The following is a 19,243-nucleotide window of genomic DNA, read 5'->3' on the forward strand; positions in this document are numbered from 1 at the left end:
TACTCCTTCCGATCCCAAATTTTTGTCGCTGTTTTAGTGCAAATTTGAACTAAAACAACGACGACGGTTTAGGATCGGAGGGAGTACATTTTAGTTTTCAGTTTGACAAGACCAAAGTGTCTCGGTCTCTTTCTACTTTCCCGCCCTCTTCATTATTTTTAAATTGGTGTGCTTACTCGACTAAACAATCTACAAAGTGCGATAGTGTGATTTAGTAGTGAACTCGTGTGTTGTCGTGGAGAGGTATCATATGGTGACATGCAATTGAGCGATGAGGTGAACACAACAGACCTCCTACTACTCTCTCCACCGCTCTCCTCCCACCCTTCTCCTAGTTGTCTCTGTCCTTCCAACCGCTTTCTTTCTCCCCTTCTTCTCTGGGGCGGGAGAAGGAGCTTCGGAGATCCGTTGGTAGTCGTTGTCCTAGGGGATTTCTTCAGGAGACTGACATCGATGGGTTTGGATCGCCAACATCTTGCTACTTCTTAGATTCTCCTTGTCACCATCTACATTGGTATCCTAGTCATCGCCGTCGTCGAAACGCAAGTTCAGGGCACCCGCTTCACAAATAATCGATATTGTGTTGTTCCCCATCACCGTGTTGGTTTCCCCTTTTCCTTTAGTCATGTCTCATGGTGGTACTCTGACCGGAGTTAGGGGTGGTCCATTCGTCTAGGTTAATTTTAGATATTGATCCTCCCTTTACTTGGATCTAATTAGTTTTGGGAGACTAGAGGATCAAAGATAGCAACCTAGGGGCTCTATAGATTTTAAAGCAAGTTAAAGGATCTATTACAAGGTTCTGTGCAAATGCAAGTTGGTGAAGAATCCTACGTGAGCAATACTACCGTAGGCACAAAGATATCACAACAAAACGTAAGCTTGTGTAAGTAATGTATGGAAAAAGTAAACTGAATTTGGAGCTAGAGATGAGGATTTGATATCAGAGTTCGAATCCTTGAGGGGATTCTACGTCTCCGCGAGGTGGCTCCAATAACGAATATGGGAGTGACCGGCTCTCTTTCAAGCCGCCCACCTTCAAGGTACGAGACCTTGCTCACTAGGGTATTCCTTTCCTTTCAAAGGTGAAATCTGACCTTCACAAACTACACCAAATTCACAAGCTTGGATGCTCCCGGGTGACTCCAATTGTCTAGGAGCCTCCAAACTCCAACGGTAACGAGCACAGATGAAGAACTTGAAAGGGGAACAAAGGTTGCTCAAACTGGATCTCAAAAACTCGCCTCAACCTCTTTTAGTCCTCACAAGATTCCCACCTAGGGTTCTTGAGAGAGGGGGCAAAATCTTTATCGGATTGGATCTCAAATATCACTTGAAAGATCGGTACGGTCGACCAGAGTGGGGTGAATAGGCGCTAGCAATTTTACCTTCTCTTTTCACTTTTAAGGAATACAAACATCAGTACATGGGTTCACTTAAACGTCTAAATGATGAGTATGATGCGACGGCTGAAGCAATAGCCGAAGCACAAGATAAACAATTAGGCTTAGCAAGTAAGTAAATTAAAGGGGTAAGAATGATACCACACGGGAGACGAAGATTTATCCCGGAGTTCCATCTTTTGGGAAGGTGTACGTCTCCGTTTGGAGTAGTGCTCTACCATAAAGGTAGAGGCGCCACAAAGGCTCATTTTATTCTCCGCTCACAACACCACAAAGGCAAGGTGAGCTCCACTAATGGCTTACGTGAGGGCAAACGCCAACCCTTACAAACAAAGAGAATGACACGTCTCCACAACTTAATTGAAGGCTCCTTTCCGAATCCACAAGCACCACCTCACAAGATTAGTGTCATTGAGGAAACACCTTCCGGCTAGGAACCCCAAAATCCACAAATGAAATAAGGGAAATCAACTTTTTGACTTGGTGAAACCCTAGACCTTGATCTTGTCCTCCAAACCTCAAAAGATGAATCAAGGGGGGGGGGGGGGACTAGGGAGGGAGATCAAGATAAATGAAGCTCTTGTGTTCTTGGAGTGAGAGAGGGGTTGTTCTTGGCTGTGCTCGGGCAAGAAACCCATTGGGGACGAAGCCCCTTTTATAGTCCTTCAAAATCTAACCGTTACGACATGTTTCAGTAAGAGCAATAGTTGACAAGTAGTAGACCAGAAGTTCTGCCCTGCTACCGCCCCCTACTGCAATACGCAAGCAGAGTCCAGTAGCATTTCCGTACCTGACCAGTACCGGGGTAGAACTTCCGGCCCCCAGCAGTACCACTTAATTAGGCGGTACTACCGGCAAATACTGAAGGGTTAATTGGATCTATGCCACTGTCTATTCCACCGGTTGGAGATATGCCATTACAAAAACTTGACTTGGAGAAATGACACTCTAACTTTCTTATACCTCTATCAATGCCATTCTTTCCACTTAATACCAATAATTGTTCATAAAATACATGTATTTCAGCGTGTGCAACAATATTTACCATAATATCCCAATTTACAACGTTCAGCAGTACGTTCGAGTCTTCAGGGCACCATAAAGGTTCAAAAAATTCTATGCCTATGTCTAGACGTATTTAGACAGTATATGTTCAGCAGTACAGTTGGGACGGGATATGAGGAGCGCTTGGGGGATAAGAGGAATAGAACTGTTTGACTTGGGATGGGGAAAAAAACTGTTCGTATAGAGTTAACTCTTTAGACAATATACGTGCTGGTATTGGACAAAATGACATTGATAGAGGTATCAGAAAATTAGAGTGACATTTTTCCAAGTCAGATTTTTGAAATGGCAGATCTCCAACTGGTGGAACAGAGAGTGTCATAGATCCAATTAACCCAATACTGAAACAGTCACGACACTTAGGACAGTGTTTGGCTTCCCTCTTCTCACAAATGGATTTAGGCTTTATGTGGGTGCAATCTAGTAGATTTGTGTACCTGAAGTTGATTCACCCAAACCTTACCCATGTGGACTCTCTCTTAATAGTACGGATTTTCTACGACTTAATGTAAATAAAAAGCTGTAAATCTTTCTACGCTTCTTTCCTTTTTGAGAGCAACAAATCGTCTTGTGCCGATTGATCTCAACTCTGAAACACTAAAGCACACGATTAGTCCACTAATCATGTTGCATTAACACCAAAACACTTAGGAATTGAAACGCCATTTCATCACTCCAACCTCTCATTGTCCTCACGGGATTCAAAGTTAAGGTTCTTTGTGGAGAGAGGAAAGTTCTTGGTGTTCTTGCTTGCGGTCTAGCAATGAAAGAGTATGCAAGAAGTGGATGAGTCTCTAACAGGAAGAAATGGGGCTTAGAGCACATGAGCCCTGAATTGAACCGTTATGGTTCATATCTGAGAGCCCAAAGATAGGCCGGACCATCCATGCCAAATCAAGGGTTCCTCTGATGAAGACAAAAACATTTGGGCGGCAACCAAGACGTCAAACATGACGTTCCAATTTCTTCTAGAAACAACCAATAAGATACGGTACAAACTTGCCAAATACTTATATTTATTTATTGGCGTATTAACTCGTAGACGCATCAGGATCGTCGGTCACCAGATAGGATACATACTAGAATACCAAGGAAAGTTATCAAGCCATACCATATGTTCGCATGTTCTGCTTGGCAATTATGCGATCGAATCACGGCAAATATTTGTTATTATGATCCATTACATTGGATGACAAAGAATTACAAATGGTTACAAATAGACCCTTCTCGCGTCTGTCTGCACGGTCACTATGTGATCCATTACACTGGATGACACAAATATGATCCATCACAGAAGGGTTTGTTTCAGGCATTTCCGCTCCTCCCTCGTCACATGAAGATCACTTGAAAGTAACATTGGCAACGATGGAGAACTCTTCCTCTAGATGCAAAGGATATCGTCCCAAGACCAAGCCCGCCTGCATGTGGTGGGCGAAATTTTTGTTGGCAGCGAAGCATGCCTCGGGACACGCGACGACCCTTGGTGATGACGAGCAGACTTGACAAGGGTCTGTTTGTAAACATTCATAATCCCATGCCGTCCAGTGTAATGGATCGTAATAACAAATATACGACGGCGATTCGATCGTATCGTGACCAAGCCGAACATATGGTATGGCTAGATAACTTTCCCTGGTAATGCATCGTATCCGGTGACCGGCGATTCTGACGCGTATTCGAGCCAATCGGTTAATAAATAAAGAAATACAAGTATTTGGCAAGTCTATACAAAAAAATCTTTTTCGGCCGTTTCTAGAAGAAATTGCAACGTCTTGGCTCCACCCCAACCAGTATATAAACACCACCAAACCTCCATAGCCCGCCCACACAAAAGCCCAAGCAAAGCCCACGCCTCACCGTCTCTCCGAGTACTCGTCTCCTTCCGAACCCCATCCCCGACCCTAATTTTCAAACGCAAAAACTTACATCGACACCCCTGCAATACAACCCACCTCGCAAAACCACCCTCCCACCGGGGCGTCTCCTCTCTGCTTCCGCTCCCCTACTTGTATCCTGCGCCCGCCAAGCAACCCAAGTACTACTACGCCACAACCGACCACCTCCACGCCCGCTCTCCCTCGCCGCCTCCGATCCGTCTCCGCCGCGCGCAGGAGACCCCGGCCGAAACCCTACCCCGCTCTTCGAGGCGGACGCGCGGGCGGAGGCAGAGAGCGCGCGGCCCGGTCCGGCGGTGGTTGTCGCCGTCGCCTGCCGCGCCAAGAGAGCTGAGGGCGACGAGCTGCGCCCGGCAGGGTCCGCGTGGTGCTCCGCGGGCGGTTTTCTCCAGATCCGAGGCAGGTGAAGCTTTGTTTCAGAACTCGCTGTTGGAATTTCGGTGTAGTCTCTCCGGTGAGATGGGTTTCGGTCGGTGGGCGGGGTGAGGCTTTCGAGCTGGGAAGGCCGTGGGGGATTTCTGCGGTGGGTTTTGGGCGGTTTTTGTGCGCAATTTGCGGGGCGTTTGGGGGCCTTTGGTTGGTTTAATCGGGGCAGATGCTTTGCTTCGTTACACCGGGCAGATGCTTTTGCTTCATCGTTCGCGGATTTCCCCTCCCCTCCTGGTTTGGTCTCGTTTCGGGGTTTCTGGTTTGGATGTTTCGGGTTGTTTTCCCCCGTTGCTCTTGGAGAAGATTCTATGGGGAATTTGCGGTCCGTGAGTTACGGTTCTCGGATGGTTTCTTCTCTCTGGGCATATAGATGTTTTGCTTCGGGCGCTTGGGGTTCTTAGAGACGATTCGACGATTTGGTTGCAGGTTAGTATTTGTGCGCTTGGAATTCGGAGATTTCTGGGTGTTCGTCGTCTCCTCTCTCTCGGCATTCTGGAGCGATTTTTTTCCGTGATTTTTTCGTGCGTCGTGGTATCCGATGAGATGTTCCCTTAAAAAAAATCCGATGAGATGTTTGCTCGGTTGCGTTGCTGGTATCTTTTGATAAGATTTTGGCTGGAATTTTGTCTGGGCTGCTCCTTTGCCTCTCCCATTAGTATCTGCTGCGGATATTTTTTTTCTTCCTATTTCGTCCCTCGGTTCACGGATCCGTAATTCTGTTATGTACTCGCCAATCTTATCTAACTTGGTACCACAGTACATTGCTTTGAACAACCAAAGGTTTTGGTTATTGGGTCAACAAATTCAATACTTCAGAAAATTCCCTGAAAAATTTAGTTTTTGTTTGATGTGGATGCGTCAGCGGTTTGGTCTTCTCTTAGTTTTGGGTCTTTCCCTGTGTCATTACAGATATCTTAACATCCAGGTAGATTCTAAGAACGTTTATGTAAATTTGGTTACTTAACTTAAGGTACGAGATTCAAAGTTTTTGTGATTTTTTTACTAAAGCTCCGCGGAGTCTGGATTTTTCAAGTGAATTCCTCTTCATATTTGGTTCCAAAGCAGGTCTTTCTTGTCTTTTCCGAAGCAGATACCTTTATTTGCTCAAATCTGACTAGTGATTACAAAATGGATGGCAGAATAAGGTGTTTATTCATTTGATCCTTGCATTGCATCTGTTTACAGCTCAGTGATCTTATCTTGGGTTGCAAGCATGTGTAATTTATTTTCCTCCCCTGGAGTAGAATGTGGAACGTTTGAAGTTGGGTGTAAATTCTAGAACTTATAGGTTGCATTGTTGTTTTGGTTTCCGGTGTAACTGTATGTACGTATTATGTATATGTTATTAACTATTCCATTACTGAGCTTGCATTTCTGGCTTGCAGAAATATTTATTGGATCTCAAGTCAAGGACATTTTCAATGGGTCCGGCAAAAGGTTCTCGAACAATCCCCAAGATCACAATAAAAGGATTTGACGATCGACAGCATAACGAGGATCCTACTAGTTCAAGCAAGGCGAAACTAAAAGTAAGATATCGAAGGACTACAATAATAGATTGTTTTTACACGGTGACCAGTAGTTGTACTGCACTGTATTTACTATCCCACTACAATAATATGTTCAATCCGCTGCTCTTTTCTCTTCCACTAAATGTTTCGATTTCACAGAAGAGGAAAATGTCAGACTTAGGACCTGAATGGAGCAAGGATGAGCTTTTGCGCTTCTATGAAGCCTATCGTCAACATGGGAAAAATTGGAAAAAGGTTCGATTTCCAATTTCCCTGTTCTCTTTGTATTTTCTTCTTTCCCAAGTACCTTTTACGGATAATGAGAAAGTTGTTTGTTGTAACTTTGCAGGTCAGTGCAGCAGTTGGTGGCAAATCAGCAGATATGGTAGAAGCTCTATACAGTGTTCATCGGGTGAGTATTCTAATTTTCTAATGCTATTATTTCCTACCACTCAGAAGGATCCTGGTGCCCCAGAAGCATTCCATCCAGCAGGAGCATCTCCTTCACATTCTTTACCATTTTCTGGGTTTGGCAAATTAAAGATGATAATTTGCTCATGTAGAGCAGGGCATCGTATAGAAATAGTATTTAACTATTTATATGGAGTTTCATATGCCATGAACATTGAAACATTGGTTCTAGTATATAATTCAGCTTCCGTCATGTTCAGTTTCACACTATGATCTTTGTTTACATTGGCATGGTGTTATTTTATCAGGGAATCTTGAAATATTTATAGATTGACATTTCATGTTGTAGACTTTCCTATCTCTTCCAGAACGTGATGGTACAGCTATGGGATTCATTACATTGGTTACTGGCTATCATAATGTTTTGGTAAGCTGTTGATGCTTTTACTTGTGTTGAATGTTTTGAATTACTATCTATTTCTGATTCTCGCGATGTCAATGCCCTATTTTTTTTTGTTACTGTTGTAACACTGGAATGTTTATATAATATCATTGAAGTTCTTAGTTCAGTTATAGTGTTGCCCATCAGTACTTCTTTTCCCAGTGGATTAAAACAAGTTTTACAGTGATGAGGGTTATTGCTAACCTTGACTACCAAACTACAATCCATTGCATTGTAGTTTGTGCTATGTAAGTTCCACATGTGTGTGATTATTCATTGGACATGTGGTTAGGGAAGGAAATACAGCATGGAAATATACGTATAGCGCAAGACGAATGATAATTTGATACAGAATTAACCTGGTTTCTGAGTTTTGATTAGCATAAAGCCTAACTAATAATCTCCAATGGCAGAATGAATCCCCACGCCATAAAGAAAGTGATCAAAAGGTTAAAGCATCCGGGAAGGCACGGAGACGTGGAGATGCTGCAGAGCAGAAAGAAAATGCAGCACCTCACCCTCAGCACGACTACCAGGACATGAGAATTTGTGGGTTTTCATTTGCTTTCAAAAAAAGATACTTTGGAGGCAAGTATCTTTTGGCAAATATGTTATCTCCTTTTCTTTTCTTTCTTTTCCCTTAATCATGTTTTTGATAATTTCGTGTGGTTTTGCAGAACTTGTCAGGTACATTAAAAGAAATCCTGTTGCGAAACGTACTCCTCGTGTACCAGTGATGGTTCCGTCTGACATCAATGCTACTGATAACTGCACACCACAAATCAAGAACCCGTCTACAAAAAAAGCTAATGGAGAGATCAATAAAGATGGCAATTTCTTTGAAATGAATGATTGCTCTCCTGATGGAAGTTCAGTAATTACAGAAGCAAATAAGGTTGTTCAGGGTCAGACTTTCTTGGAAATGAAAGGAAGTGGAGGTACTGATATATCTCAGACTCACCAATATTTGAAGAAGAGAAGAATTGAGCAAAGCATTGACAAAGATCAGTTCAGTAAAGTTGAGCATGTAACCACGATTGTGGCTGAAGAAGGACAAAACATAGCTGATTATCAGAGCCAATTATTTTCTCCAGGTATTTTTCACAATGATTTTGTTGCTTCCCTTTATCACTGGTAATAAACTCATCAATTACCCAGATTCCTCTAAATATATGATTCCAGTTGCATTATCTTTTTCTGAAGTTAAACAGTTGTTACCTTTTGTAATCATGCACGACTTAATCCATCAGATATGTGTTGCCACTTTCTGCTGGTTGCTTCTTTGCCATATTTGGAAGCTTGAGCCTGTGCACACACCCCTTTATCCCTTGAGCTGGTTCCTGAGGAATGAGGAAAGTCTGTTTTAACTTCTTAATAGCTAATGCAGTCACACAAGTATGGCTTAAGGTGCCTTTTTGCTCAAAATCAATGTCTCATGGCTTGGTTGTAGTTAGGTTCTTCAGTTTTCTTTTGTTCTCTAAAAAAATGTTTCTCTTTGAATAGCGAACTTCTTTCCAGAACTAAAAAATCACAAAATGGTCCAATTTACGTGGCTTATTTTTACTCAAATAATTGGTACCCCAGCATAGAAACAAAAATCTTATTGTAAATGCTCTAGCTCACAACCAGTGGACAAGAGTAATTTGTGCACCAAGTCATCTACATACCCATTAGGTGGCCGACAAAATACAGCCTGAGCGAGAAACATGTTGAACTATTTGAGTAATTTATAAATCAAGTTAGCTTCTTCTGCTTCCTAATTATGGTTCAGTAGAGCTTCATTGTCATATGTCCTTTGCCCTGATTACTTCATTACTAATGCTTTGTACTACTAATAATTATGAGCATCATATTTGGCTCCTATTTTGTTATGCAGATGAGATGATGGTCTTAGATGTATTGGAGAGTCTGCTGACTGTGCCAAGTAAAATGCCACAGGCCAAGACTAATATTCGGTCAGGTTAGCCATCTCATCTTATCAGGGATTAATATTCCTGTTTTTAGAGGAGAGATTAATATTCCTTTGTCTTGCTTCACATTATATATTATCTCAGGAATGTTGCTCATAGCCGGTGCTTCTCTTTTTGCAATCCACTGATCCAGGTACACTTGGAACAAATATTTCGGCGTCATCCCACAGAACAGATGAGGAGCCTTCTCCAGTGGATCAATCTAAAGAAAGGAAGCAAGTTATTGAATGCAGTGCTTCCAAGGCAAGGAAGAAAAGGAGAAAGAAGTTACTAGATGAAGAGGTAAGATATTGCGAATGAACGTACAACGATTCCAAACTTTAGAAGGTCCCTTTCTGATTCATAGAAGACATGAAATTAACCCAGTTGATTGATGTCAGTTTTCTTGCTAGAACTAATCGGCACTTGCACTTTGGAAGATGCTTCAGTTCTTCAACTAGATGCTTACTATTCTTGCATTTTGAAATTTAGCATGTAATTGCATTCCATTAACTTCATAAAAATTCTAGGCGTGGTGTTCATTGAAAGTGATTCTTTATTTGTTTGTAATGGGGTCCTTCTATTGATATATTTCCACAAATTCATTATGTTTATTCCTTTCAAGTGCACCATAAAACTCAGTCAAGTATTACTCTCTCCTGTTAGTCTGATGGCAGTTCTCTTTTGTCATTCTTTTTTTCACAGGTGCTGGCTGAAGGACAAAGCAATTCTGGTAATACTTCAGTGCTACCAGAAGCACCTCAGGTCATACCACCAAGCAGCCTGCCTTGAATTCTGACTTCGAAACATATTTCACAAATTCCTTGTGTTTATTCATTTCAAGTGCACATTAAAACTCAGTCAAGTATTACTCTCCAGTTAGTCTGATGCAGTTCTCTTTTGTCGTACCTTTTTTCACAGGTGCAGGCTGAAGAGCAAAGCAATTCTGGTAATACTTCAGTCCTACCAGAAGCACCTCAGGTTGATACCACCAAGCAGCCTGCCTTGAATTCTGACTTTGAAAGAGGAGCAATAGATCTACCTGTGTCAACTGCAAATACTTCTGCTGAAGTGTCCCCTGATGTACGGATGGAAATTGATCCTGAAATCAATATGTCAAGGAGGAGAAAACGAAAATATAAAATGCAGTCTAGAACAAAGTACGCATCTTGCAATGAAGGCGCAGATGATTTACAGGTATTCTTCTAATTAATAATCAACACTGTAGATTCAAATACTACAATGCCAGACATTTCTCCTAACTTTTCACTATTTTCAGGCAAGGAAAATGCTGCATTGCTTGTCATCTGAATCACTTCGTAGATGGTGTACATACGAGTGGTTCTACAGCGCAGTTGATTATCCATGGTTTCTGAATAATGAATTTGTGAACTACTTGAATTTTGCAAATTTGAGCCATCTGTCAAGGCTTACTAGATCTGAGTGGAGCACAATTCGAAGGTATTAGCGTTGGTTTTTTGTCCCTGTTTGGTACATGTTTTTGTTTGCACTACGCTGAATGAGTTGCTCTTACCTACAGCTCTCTTGGTAAACCCCGTCGTTTTTCGGGTCATTTTCTGGCAGTTGAAAAGGAAAAACTTGAGGATTATCGCGAAAATGTTAGGAAATACTATGCTGAACTAAGTGATGATTTACGAGATTCTCTACCAGCAGACCTAGCTCGGCCATTTTCCGTTGGTCAGCATGTCATTGTTCGTCACCCAAATTCCAGAGAACTTTGTGATGGTAAAGTAGTAAGGACGGAGCGGGATTATTATAAGGTCCAGTTTGATAGGCCTGACCTAGGTGTTGCATTAGTGAAGGTATGTATTTGCTATTTTAGTTTTATTTTGACAATTATCAGTATGCCTATTCCATTTTGTATTCAATTAGGCATTTTGTCAAAATTAATCGTGCCATCTGTCTGTGTCAGAAGAGGTCAGACAATTTTTATTTTTATTTTGCTATAGGAAGGAAGAATAAACATTCATGGTGCACAAAAGCTGCCCCTGTGATCAGTTTTTTAAAAATGTGTTTATTATTGTACAAATGTGGATTGAACCTTTGGTCATTAACATATATAAGGATTACTACCATGTTCTAACCCAAACACCTGCCCATAAGCAGTTTCTGTTGAGAAGTACTAACTTTACTACAACCTTAGTAGTTCTGCTATGGTTTAATAAAACTGCAAGTCTGAGGTTTGTAAGGATAACATACCAATTGCTTTATGGAATTTGGCATGTCGTCATTCAGCACTTTTCATGGATATGTTGCATCCTAGTAGTTGTTCTTATCATGGAAAGGGATTACTACCATGTTTGAACTTAGAAAAGTCTGTAATTCATTGATGTACTTGAGATTTGAGAATCTGATCTGATAGTAATGATTTAGCTTAGTGAGTTAGCGATATATTTTTGATATGCTTTATTGAACGATTTCAGGACACTGACTGCATGCCTGTAAACTGGTTGGATAATCTACCTGATGATCTCAAAAAGAGGAGGTCCCTCACAAATGATGCAGGTCGCAAAGTAGATGTTGAGCACATTCTGGAGCTTGCACGAAAACAGAAGTTTGGTCATATCAACCCTGGATTTACTGTATCTGAACCATCCAGAAGTCCACATATAGAATCAGATGAAAGGCTCAAGGTTTTACTCTGTCCAAATTTATATTTTGTAAATCATTGAAGGTTGAATATGCAATGCTTATGCAGGTTTAAGCTATTATATAGTTATTATGACCATGGACATAAAATGCTGCTCGGTCCTTGACTGTTATGTAAAATGCAATTTCTCGTGATCGCATTATCTCAGGCTAATTCTGATTAATCTATTTATCAACAGGCTGAATCTGCTGTAGCTAGTGAAATGCTGCCCAGCAAAAGTACCGTTACTAGGTATGCACTGCTACCATTGCAGTCAGTCCAATCTCTTGATGACACTGTACAATCTAGAGGTCGCTCAAGCAACAGCAGTGGTCACAATGATGAACTAGATTCCTATATTACTGTATTTGTCCAAAACTCACTTTCACAAGCCAAGCAGATGGTTGGTGAAGCCATACAGGTAGATTAAAGTCTAGCTGTCATTTTCAACTTTTGAGGAATCGAAGTATTATTCTATTTTCAACTCAATGTGTTGCTGATGTGTTGTATAGGCAATCTCAGAAAATGGTAATGAAGAAAGAACATGCCTATCAAATCAAGCAACACATTGCAGCCTGGAATCTGAAGCTTTTCTTCACGATGCCCAACTTCCATCGGACCTGATACTAAAATGTGTTGCCACAGTTCTTGCAATCAAGGTAAAAGTATCAGACACCAATGATCATATGTTGGCACTATTATCATGGTAATCTCCCTCCTTACCTTCCTTCTCCAATTTTGTGCAGGACCTGAGCGAATCTCGATATCCACCTGCTAACATAGCAGGTGTCCTGGATCATGCTTTCTCAATGCTGCGCCCGAGCTGTTCAGAGAACCTCACAATCTACAACGAGATAGAGAGTTGTATCTCTGTCATAAAGAACCAGATTCTAGGACTTGTGCCAACAATATCTGGCAATGGCAGCTCTTCATGCTGATGTAAGTAGTCCCGGCTGCTGAAGATACTCACACATCCTCTGATGTTGACTCAAAGTCACGGAGTCTGCACTCTGCAGCCTCCATTGGTGATTTTGACTTTGGAATAGAAGCAGCATTGGTTAGTTGAATGACAGCAACGCAATGCAAGGCATCTGGACTTCTGGAGTGAAGACCAACTCTGCTCCTCTGACTTGAGCTTAGGAATACAGCACTTGGAGAAGACATCGGCGTGTGTCTGACTGTCTGGACTTCAGCTCCCTTGTAATATCTGTATATAGATAGAGTCTTGCAGGAATAAACTTGGAATGCAGAACTTCAGGAACAAATAGATTCCTGTATTCTAAATGGGCCTCCGTTTTAGATACCTAGAGTTCTCAAACACAGATTCAGACAGCTGAATCTGATTAGAGACGATGATGTCTACGGCCATGTATACAGTGTGCAACTATTTTGCATGAATCGAAAGAAAGAAGCCAAGAAATAGTTCTCACTGAATTCTGTCTCTCGTATCGTGTAATATGCAGCGAGTTCTGACCTTGATTACAAAATGGTAAGCAAGTATAATTGACAGGTACAGCTATCCAAAGATGTATCCTATTCCCATCCCGTAAAAGTAAGAAAACTCAAGAATTCCTAATTCCCCATTTACATTTCCTATAAATAATGCTGCTGTAATTTCCTGTTTCTTTTTACGCTGTATGGAAATGTACATTGATTAAGTTAGTATACAGTACAGTCAGGTCACGAACACCCCACTGTGGATCATCATCATCTTCCTTCGTCTTCTTGAAGGGTTGTGAAATGGAACTCTATCTGCAGCCGGCGGTGCGGCGCGACTGCATCGACACAGCCCATCTGCTCGATCTGCAGCTCCTCCCTCAGCGGGATGGCGGCCAAGAACCTCTTGATGAACTCCCCGCAGCACTCCTTTCCGGTGGCAATCACCTCCTCCGGCTCCGAAGGTGACGATGGCACGGAGTGCAACTCTGACGAGCCGTCGAACCTGAGCATGTAGGCCTTGTCGCAGCCCTCGAACAGCCTCTCGCCGAGCGTGTCGACGACGTAGTAGCAGTCGTTCTCCGCCTTGAGCACGAAGAAGTGGTCGTTCCAGCTGACGATGTACACGTCGGCGTGGCCCGGTGCACGGTGGCCGCCGCTGATCTCGTGCCAGATGTCGTCGAACGACATGGCGCCCGAGAGCGAAGCGAAGCTCTCCGGCTGGAAGAAGCCGACGTAGGCCCTGTCGTGCTGCACGGCGATGGGCCTCGTCCTCGCTGCGAGCACCGTCTCCAGGTCGAAGTGCCTGTTGGGGAACTGCTCCATGTGCACCTCGTCATCGCAGAGCTTCCTCCACTCTGATGAGCCGTCCCTGATGAGCGCGTCCAGCTCCGGTCGGGTGGGCATCGTTGGGTGATTGGCATGGAGCGCGGCCGCGAGCACGGCCACGAGCGCCGTGCATGCGCTCTCCCCACCGGCGCTATCATCGCGCTGGTCGATGGAGGCGAAGAATACCGGCGTCCTGAGCTTCGTCTCCGCGTCCCTGCTCATGAACTCGCGCGTCTCCCAGCTGCCAGTCGTCGGATCATCATCCTACAATAAAATCGGCGTCAGTTATTAAGCAATGCCAATGCATACCAGAAGGAATTGATGATCAGAACTCTGTAATTTCATCGTGTTCTCAGGAGCTCACTCACCGTGCATTTCATGTTCAGTTCTTGGGACAGCGACTCTCTGCTCCTCCTCCTCCAGGGGAGGAACCGGCGCTTCGACGTGGAGCCGGGCTCTGGGCTCGCGCCGCCGCTGGTGCTGGTGCTGGCGCTGCTCAGGCTCATTGTGCTGCTGCTGCTGCTCATGCTGCTGACACTGCTGCTGTCAGAGTTCCTCTTGTTCCTGTACACCGCCACCTTGCCTTGCTTGTCGGCGAGATCAAGCAGCTGCTTCAGATCAAGAACTTCATGATAGGTCGGCGCGCCCAAGCTCTTCCGGTCCTCTCGCATAGTTGGTGCCATGTTGGTTCTCGGCTTCTCTCTGAAAGAAACACTTCTATCGATCTCCGCAGGAGTGTTCAGATCCACGAGCTCCACGTTGACCTGTTCATTAAGCACGCTCAGAAACGAGGACTGCGTTGATGCATTTATGCTACAAACCAGATGGCCGGACGTACTTACGGAGTAGGACTCCTAGCCTAGACCGAAACCTAAACTAATGGGAACTCATCATCTGTCAGAAACCAGGACTCCGTCCATGCATTATTTTATGTTATAAACCAGATGGCCAGAAACAAATACGGAGTACGGGAGTAGGACTCCTTAGCCTAGACCGAAACCACTATGAAACCAATGCAAGCTCATAATCCTGTACCTATAAGTTAGAACTCGTCAATTGCAGCAAGCCAGCAAGCACTGATTACACCTAACATCCGAATCCCAAAGTAATCCCACTGGAAATGCAATTGGCCGACAATTCGAGAGGACGAGCATGTGTAAAAGAAGGAAGATATTGCTTACATAAAGTATGGCATCGCTTGCCCATCCATCCTTCCTCACCCTGATGGGGACAACCACCAGCTGCTGCTGAGGTGCACCTCCACCTTTCTGCTGGTTCTGCTGCAGTTGCATCTCCCAGCAGCACTCCTCCAGGCTTATCATGGCTGTCCCAATCTCCTCCAGCCTCACAAGGTCCTTGCCTCTCCCTTGTTCTTGGAATCCCTGCATCACAAAGCTATTCTTATTGCCAGCCTCAATGCCCCCAAAGCCTACGCATACACAGAATGGGACGTAAAGAAAGCAGAGATGCCTTGGTTGGTACTCTTGATTCCATTGTAAGTTTCATGATTGCCCTGAAAATGGCAAGGTTGCTCGCTCAAGGAACAACATTTCCCTGCCCAAGTTATTTTACTAGCTTGTACTCGTCAAGTTTCCTACTACTTTGGAATGAGCCTAAAATAAAATATACTTTGATTCCAACTATGGTTCTCTTCCATGTGAGGTGAGATTCCAACATTCAATTGTGCCCTTGTAATTTCTTTTGAAGGTAATGCGAAGCTAATGAAGAAGTTTTGCTAATTACTCTTACTGACTGAACATTTCTTGACGATGCTCAAGTTTAGTTACCAACCATCCACACATCAACACCGAAATTAACGAAAAGATCCAGAAAGCATCACTTGTGAAATGCAGCTTTAACGTACACGAAAGCGAGAGGTACTGTTAAACCATAACCTTCAAAAATAAATGCCATGACTCATGACATAGATCATGCTACCTAAAAACTAAGCTCAATTAAAGTCAAACATAACTGATCAGGCCAATAGGCAATAGGATCGCCCCACGTGGCCCCATCTCAGCCATGCGCACAGTTTCAAACCTCACATTAAGCCTTTTTGACAAAATTGGCCGACCACTTCTTGTTCAAACCTGCACTAGAGTTAAGAATTACTGAGCCCTGCTTAACGCAACCATTGACTTCTCTCCCCCAAATGCTGAATTGCTGACCGCTACTTTGCAAAAAGCTATGCATTGACCTGACGCATTCCACATCGAAGCTACGGTCACATACTTGCATTTTACTCTGCATTTTACAAGAAATGCTGTCCACACCTTACGCCCCCAGGCCCCAAGGCAACTCTAAAAATATCATCAACGCTTTCATTATGAAAAATAGATTACAAAATCTGAAGCCACTATCAAAGCATGTTTATCGAGCATAAACAGACTCAATTAAGCACCTTGAATTAACCATGTTTTGTTTGTTGAAAAACAGTGCTATTAATATCATAAAATTCGAAGCAAAGGTAGAAACCGTATATTCTTCTCAGAATTAACACGGGATATGCACGGAATCGCAACTTCGCGAGAAGAAGAAAAATAAACAGTGGAGAGAACTCTATGAGCTTGGTGATTGAACTGTATCAAGGAAGAAACAGCGAAGCAGCGGCACTCACATAGAGGATGGAGAAGAACACGCCGCGCTCAGGCCTGCCGCCGCTGCCGCCGCCGCGCGCAGGAGCCGAGGCTGGCTCGACGTCGACCCGGAACCGGTTGGCGTCGGCGTCGGCGTCCCAGCGGACGGCGCCGTCCCCTCCGACGGCCTCGACGGCCGTGACCCCGCGGCCGCCGCGCCTCCCCGTGAGCATCTGCGACAGCGCGCCCCCGGCCCCCGGCCACTTGACCTTGACCGCCGCCACGGCCGGCGCCCGCCCCGCCCACAGGCCCTCCAGCCTCGTGGGCCCCACCCGCACCCCTCGCCGCCCCGCCGCCGGCGGCAGCGACGACGACGACGGCTTCCTCACCGCCACCATGCCGTCGCCTTCCACCTTCAACCTCGCGATCTCCTTCCTCCTTCCTGTGTAACCCTTTTGTCCGCTTCGGCGCCGGTTGCTTTCCTTTCCTTCTCCTTTCTCTCCCTCTGTAGTCTGTCCGTTCCCGTCCCGGACGCGTCCCGTGGTCCGCTTGGAGCCGTTGGTGGGGAGAAAGAAAAGGGGGGAAGCTTTTAATAGCCGCGCGCACCGGCGCACGGGATCCCGGCCCTCGGCGCGTGCGTGCCCTGGTGCGCACGTGGGGCCGGGCTGCCAGCGGGCGAGGCCGGTGCTGCTCGGAAGATCGGATGTGGACGCGCGCGTGTGGGGCCTGCCGATCGAGAGAGACAGGGAGTGGGCGCGCCGCGACCAACCAACTGCCGCGCTCTCTCTCTCGGCCTAGCTGGCCTTCGCCGAACTCACGCGCCACGTCACCGGCGGGCCCCACGCGGCAGGGAGGAGGAGCCCGCAATGCACGCACATGCACGTTTTTTTTTTGGGTCTATATGTATGCGCGTTTCATTTGATTTCCTCTCTATTTTTTCCCTCTCTTTTTTTTCCCTATGATTGGCGATTGCTTTTTCTTTATTTTATTGAGAGTGTTTTGACATGATTGTTATTGTTGTTGGTGGTGGTGGGAGGAGTGGAGTGTTTTTCGTTGGATTTGTTCGTTGGCTTGCGAATCATATGGGGACGCGATTCTCGATCATGGGAAATTATGACGAGTGCGGTGTTCGGTCGGTGCACGGTAGTTACAGTGCTTCTCCGTTGATCTCTTTCAATTTGTATATACGATCATGTTCTCCTGAGATATAATCCATGATCGCGATTCTGTGGTCTGCTAGTAGCTAACTAGGCAGCCATTAACGTTTTATGATGGAACTTGAAAATCAAACGGCCATTAAACACAATAAAAAAAAACATGATAAATTTGGGGTGGTGTAGAAAGTACCCCCGTGGGGGCGCAACAGCGCACGCAAGTACGACGTGCCTGTGGTCCGCTGGTGAGTAGTATTATCAACTTCCATCTCTGCAATTACAGGGTGTGTCAGTGTGTGTCACGTTAAATAAACCAGAGCACGTAATTCTCCAGAGTCCAGACCAGGAAACGACACGGGCTACGCGCGCAAAAGTCAACCAATAACCGGACGCACATGCCGCGAGTCCAGCATCCTAAAAGTCAATCCGGCGCCCAACACGGTGACGAACAAAACAGCTCGATTCGATATCATTCGCACCGGCAAACCGACCGAATCGCAGGTGTAAAAATGGCTTTGCGTTGCGGGTCGGTCGACCCACGTCCGTCCGAGCTGTGGGCGCATGTGTACAACAGCCATATATAGCTGCCGGGCGATGGACCGATCGATCCAGAGAAGGCGGAGCGGGAAGCGCTAGCTAGCTAGCAGCAAACACGACGACGGGCTGGAGCTTTGGCCTATCCGGGGGATGGAGCCATCGAGGACAGATACAGCGTCGGTTGGCTGGTCGGGGTCCCGTCTCGTCCCGGTGGTGGTTGCTGGGTTCACTCCGTAGCTCTCTTCTGCCGGGGCCGCTTTCCTCTGGCCTCCGTGCCTCGTCCGGGTGCGCTTCCCTTTGGCGAGACCTGGCCGGGTCACACGCCGCGTACGCTTGCGTGACCGTGACCGCGAGCCGCGCGGCAGCGGCGAAGTTTTCCTCTTCTCTTTATTTATCATCATTGGTCCTAGGTGGGGTGAATATGAAATGTGCCGGGCAGGTCGAACCAGTGCGTACGGCCAGTACGTAACTCGGCTTTTTTTTTTCTTTCTGTTTTGCGGGGTACTAAGTGTACGTAACTCGGGTTGAATACTTTCTATACGTACTGATCTTATACCGGAACCCGACCGGACCTCGTCTCACAAAAGAAAAGGAAAAGGAACCGGACCGGACACATGGCCTCGCAGAGATACGATCAGATACGTACGGGCCTCGCGGAGATATGGTCAGATATCGTACGTATACTAGGATCGAAATCGTGGAACGTATTTGTTCCGTGTACATGGGCATGTCAAATTAAGTACGACCGTGTCTCAAGACTAGTACTGCTCGAGTAGCTATACTTAATCAAATTGACTGTTCGGACATAAACCGTCTTTTTTTTTTAGAACGACATAAACCGTCTTTTTTCATACGTATTTGTTCCGTCAGTCCGTGTTGATCTTCCTTGGATGTTAGACCAGTAATTGATCAGCCGGCCCTGCCTGTAATAATAATAAGAAGACTGCTACTGCTAG

General features: G+C 45.0%; 2 protein-coding genes across 4 annotated transcripts; one reads left to right on the forward strand and one right to left on the reverse strand.

Annotated features, from left to right (window-relative positions):
- Positions 1-4,314: 4,314 nt before the first annotated feature.
- Positions 4,315-13,189, forward strand: LOC100834481 (protein ALWAYS EARLY 3). Of its 3 annotated transcripts, none has more exons than XM_024459016.1 (17): positions 4,315-4,766; positions 6,178-6,321; positions 6,463-6,558; positions 6,653-6,715; positions 7,064-7,141; positions 7,570-7,744; positions 7,834-8,250; positions 9,033-9,116; positions 9,260-9,408; positions 9,811-9,870; positions 10,033-10,302; positions 10,385-10,566; positions 10,646-10,928; positions 11,550-11,759; positions 11,955-12,176; positions 12,268-12,414; positions 12,502-13,189. In XM_024459016.1, the coding sequence occupies exons 2-17, from the start codon at positions 6,214-6,216 to the stop codon at positions 12,691-12,693; spliced, it is 2,736 nt and encodes a 911-aa protein (XP_024314784.1). In that variant the 5' UTR covers positions 4,315-4,766; positions 6,178-6,213; the 3' UTR covers positions 12,694-13,189. The 3 variants fall into 3 exon arrangements, with proteins under 3 accessions (XP_024314784.1, XP_010230576.1, XP_010230577.1); XM_010232274.2 differs by having other exon boundaries at positions 4,317-4,766; positions 10,027-10,302; XM_010232275.2 differs by having other exon boundaries at positions 4,317-4,762; positions 10,027-10,302.
- Positions 13,190-13,203: 14 nt separating this feature from the next.
- Positions 13,204-17,174, reverse strand: LOC100834893. The gene is made up of 4 exons (XM_003565405.4): positions 16,638-17,174; positions 15,202-15,402; positions 14,389-14,784; positions 13,204-14,284 (listed from the first exon to the last, which is right to left on the reverse strand). Exons 1-4 carry the CDS (start codon positions 16,992-16,994, stop codon positions 13,463-13,465), a joined length of 1,776 nt encoding a protein of 591 aa, XP_003565453.1. The 5' UTR covers positions 16,995-17,174; the 3' UTR covers positions 13,204-13,462.
- Positions 17,175-19,243: the final 2,069 nt, after the last annotated feature.

Source organism: Brachypodium distachyon, chromosome 2, assembly GCF_000005505.3.
Source record: "Brachypodium distachyon strain Bd21 chromosome 2, Brachypodium_distachyon_v3.0, whole genome shotgun sequence".
NCBI lineage: Eukaryota > Viridiplantae > Streptophyta > Magnoliopsida > Poales > Poaceae > Brachypodium > Brachypodium distachyon.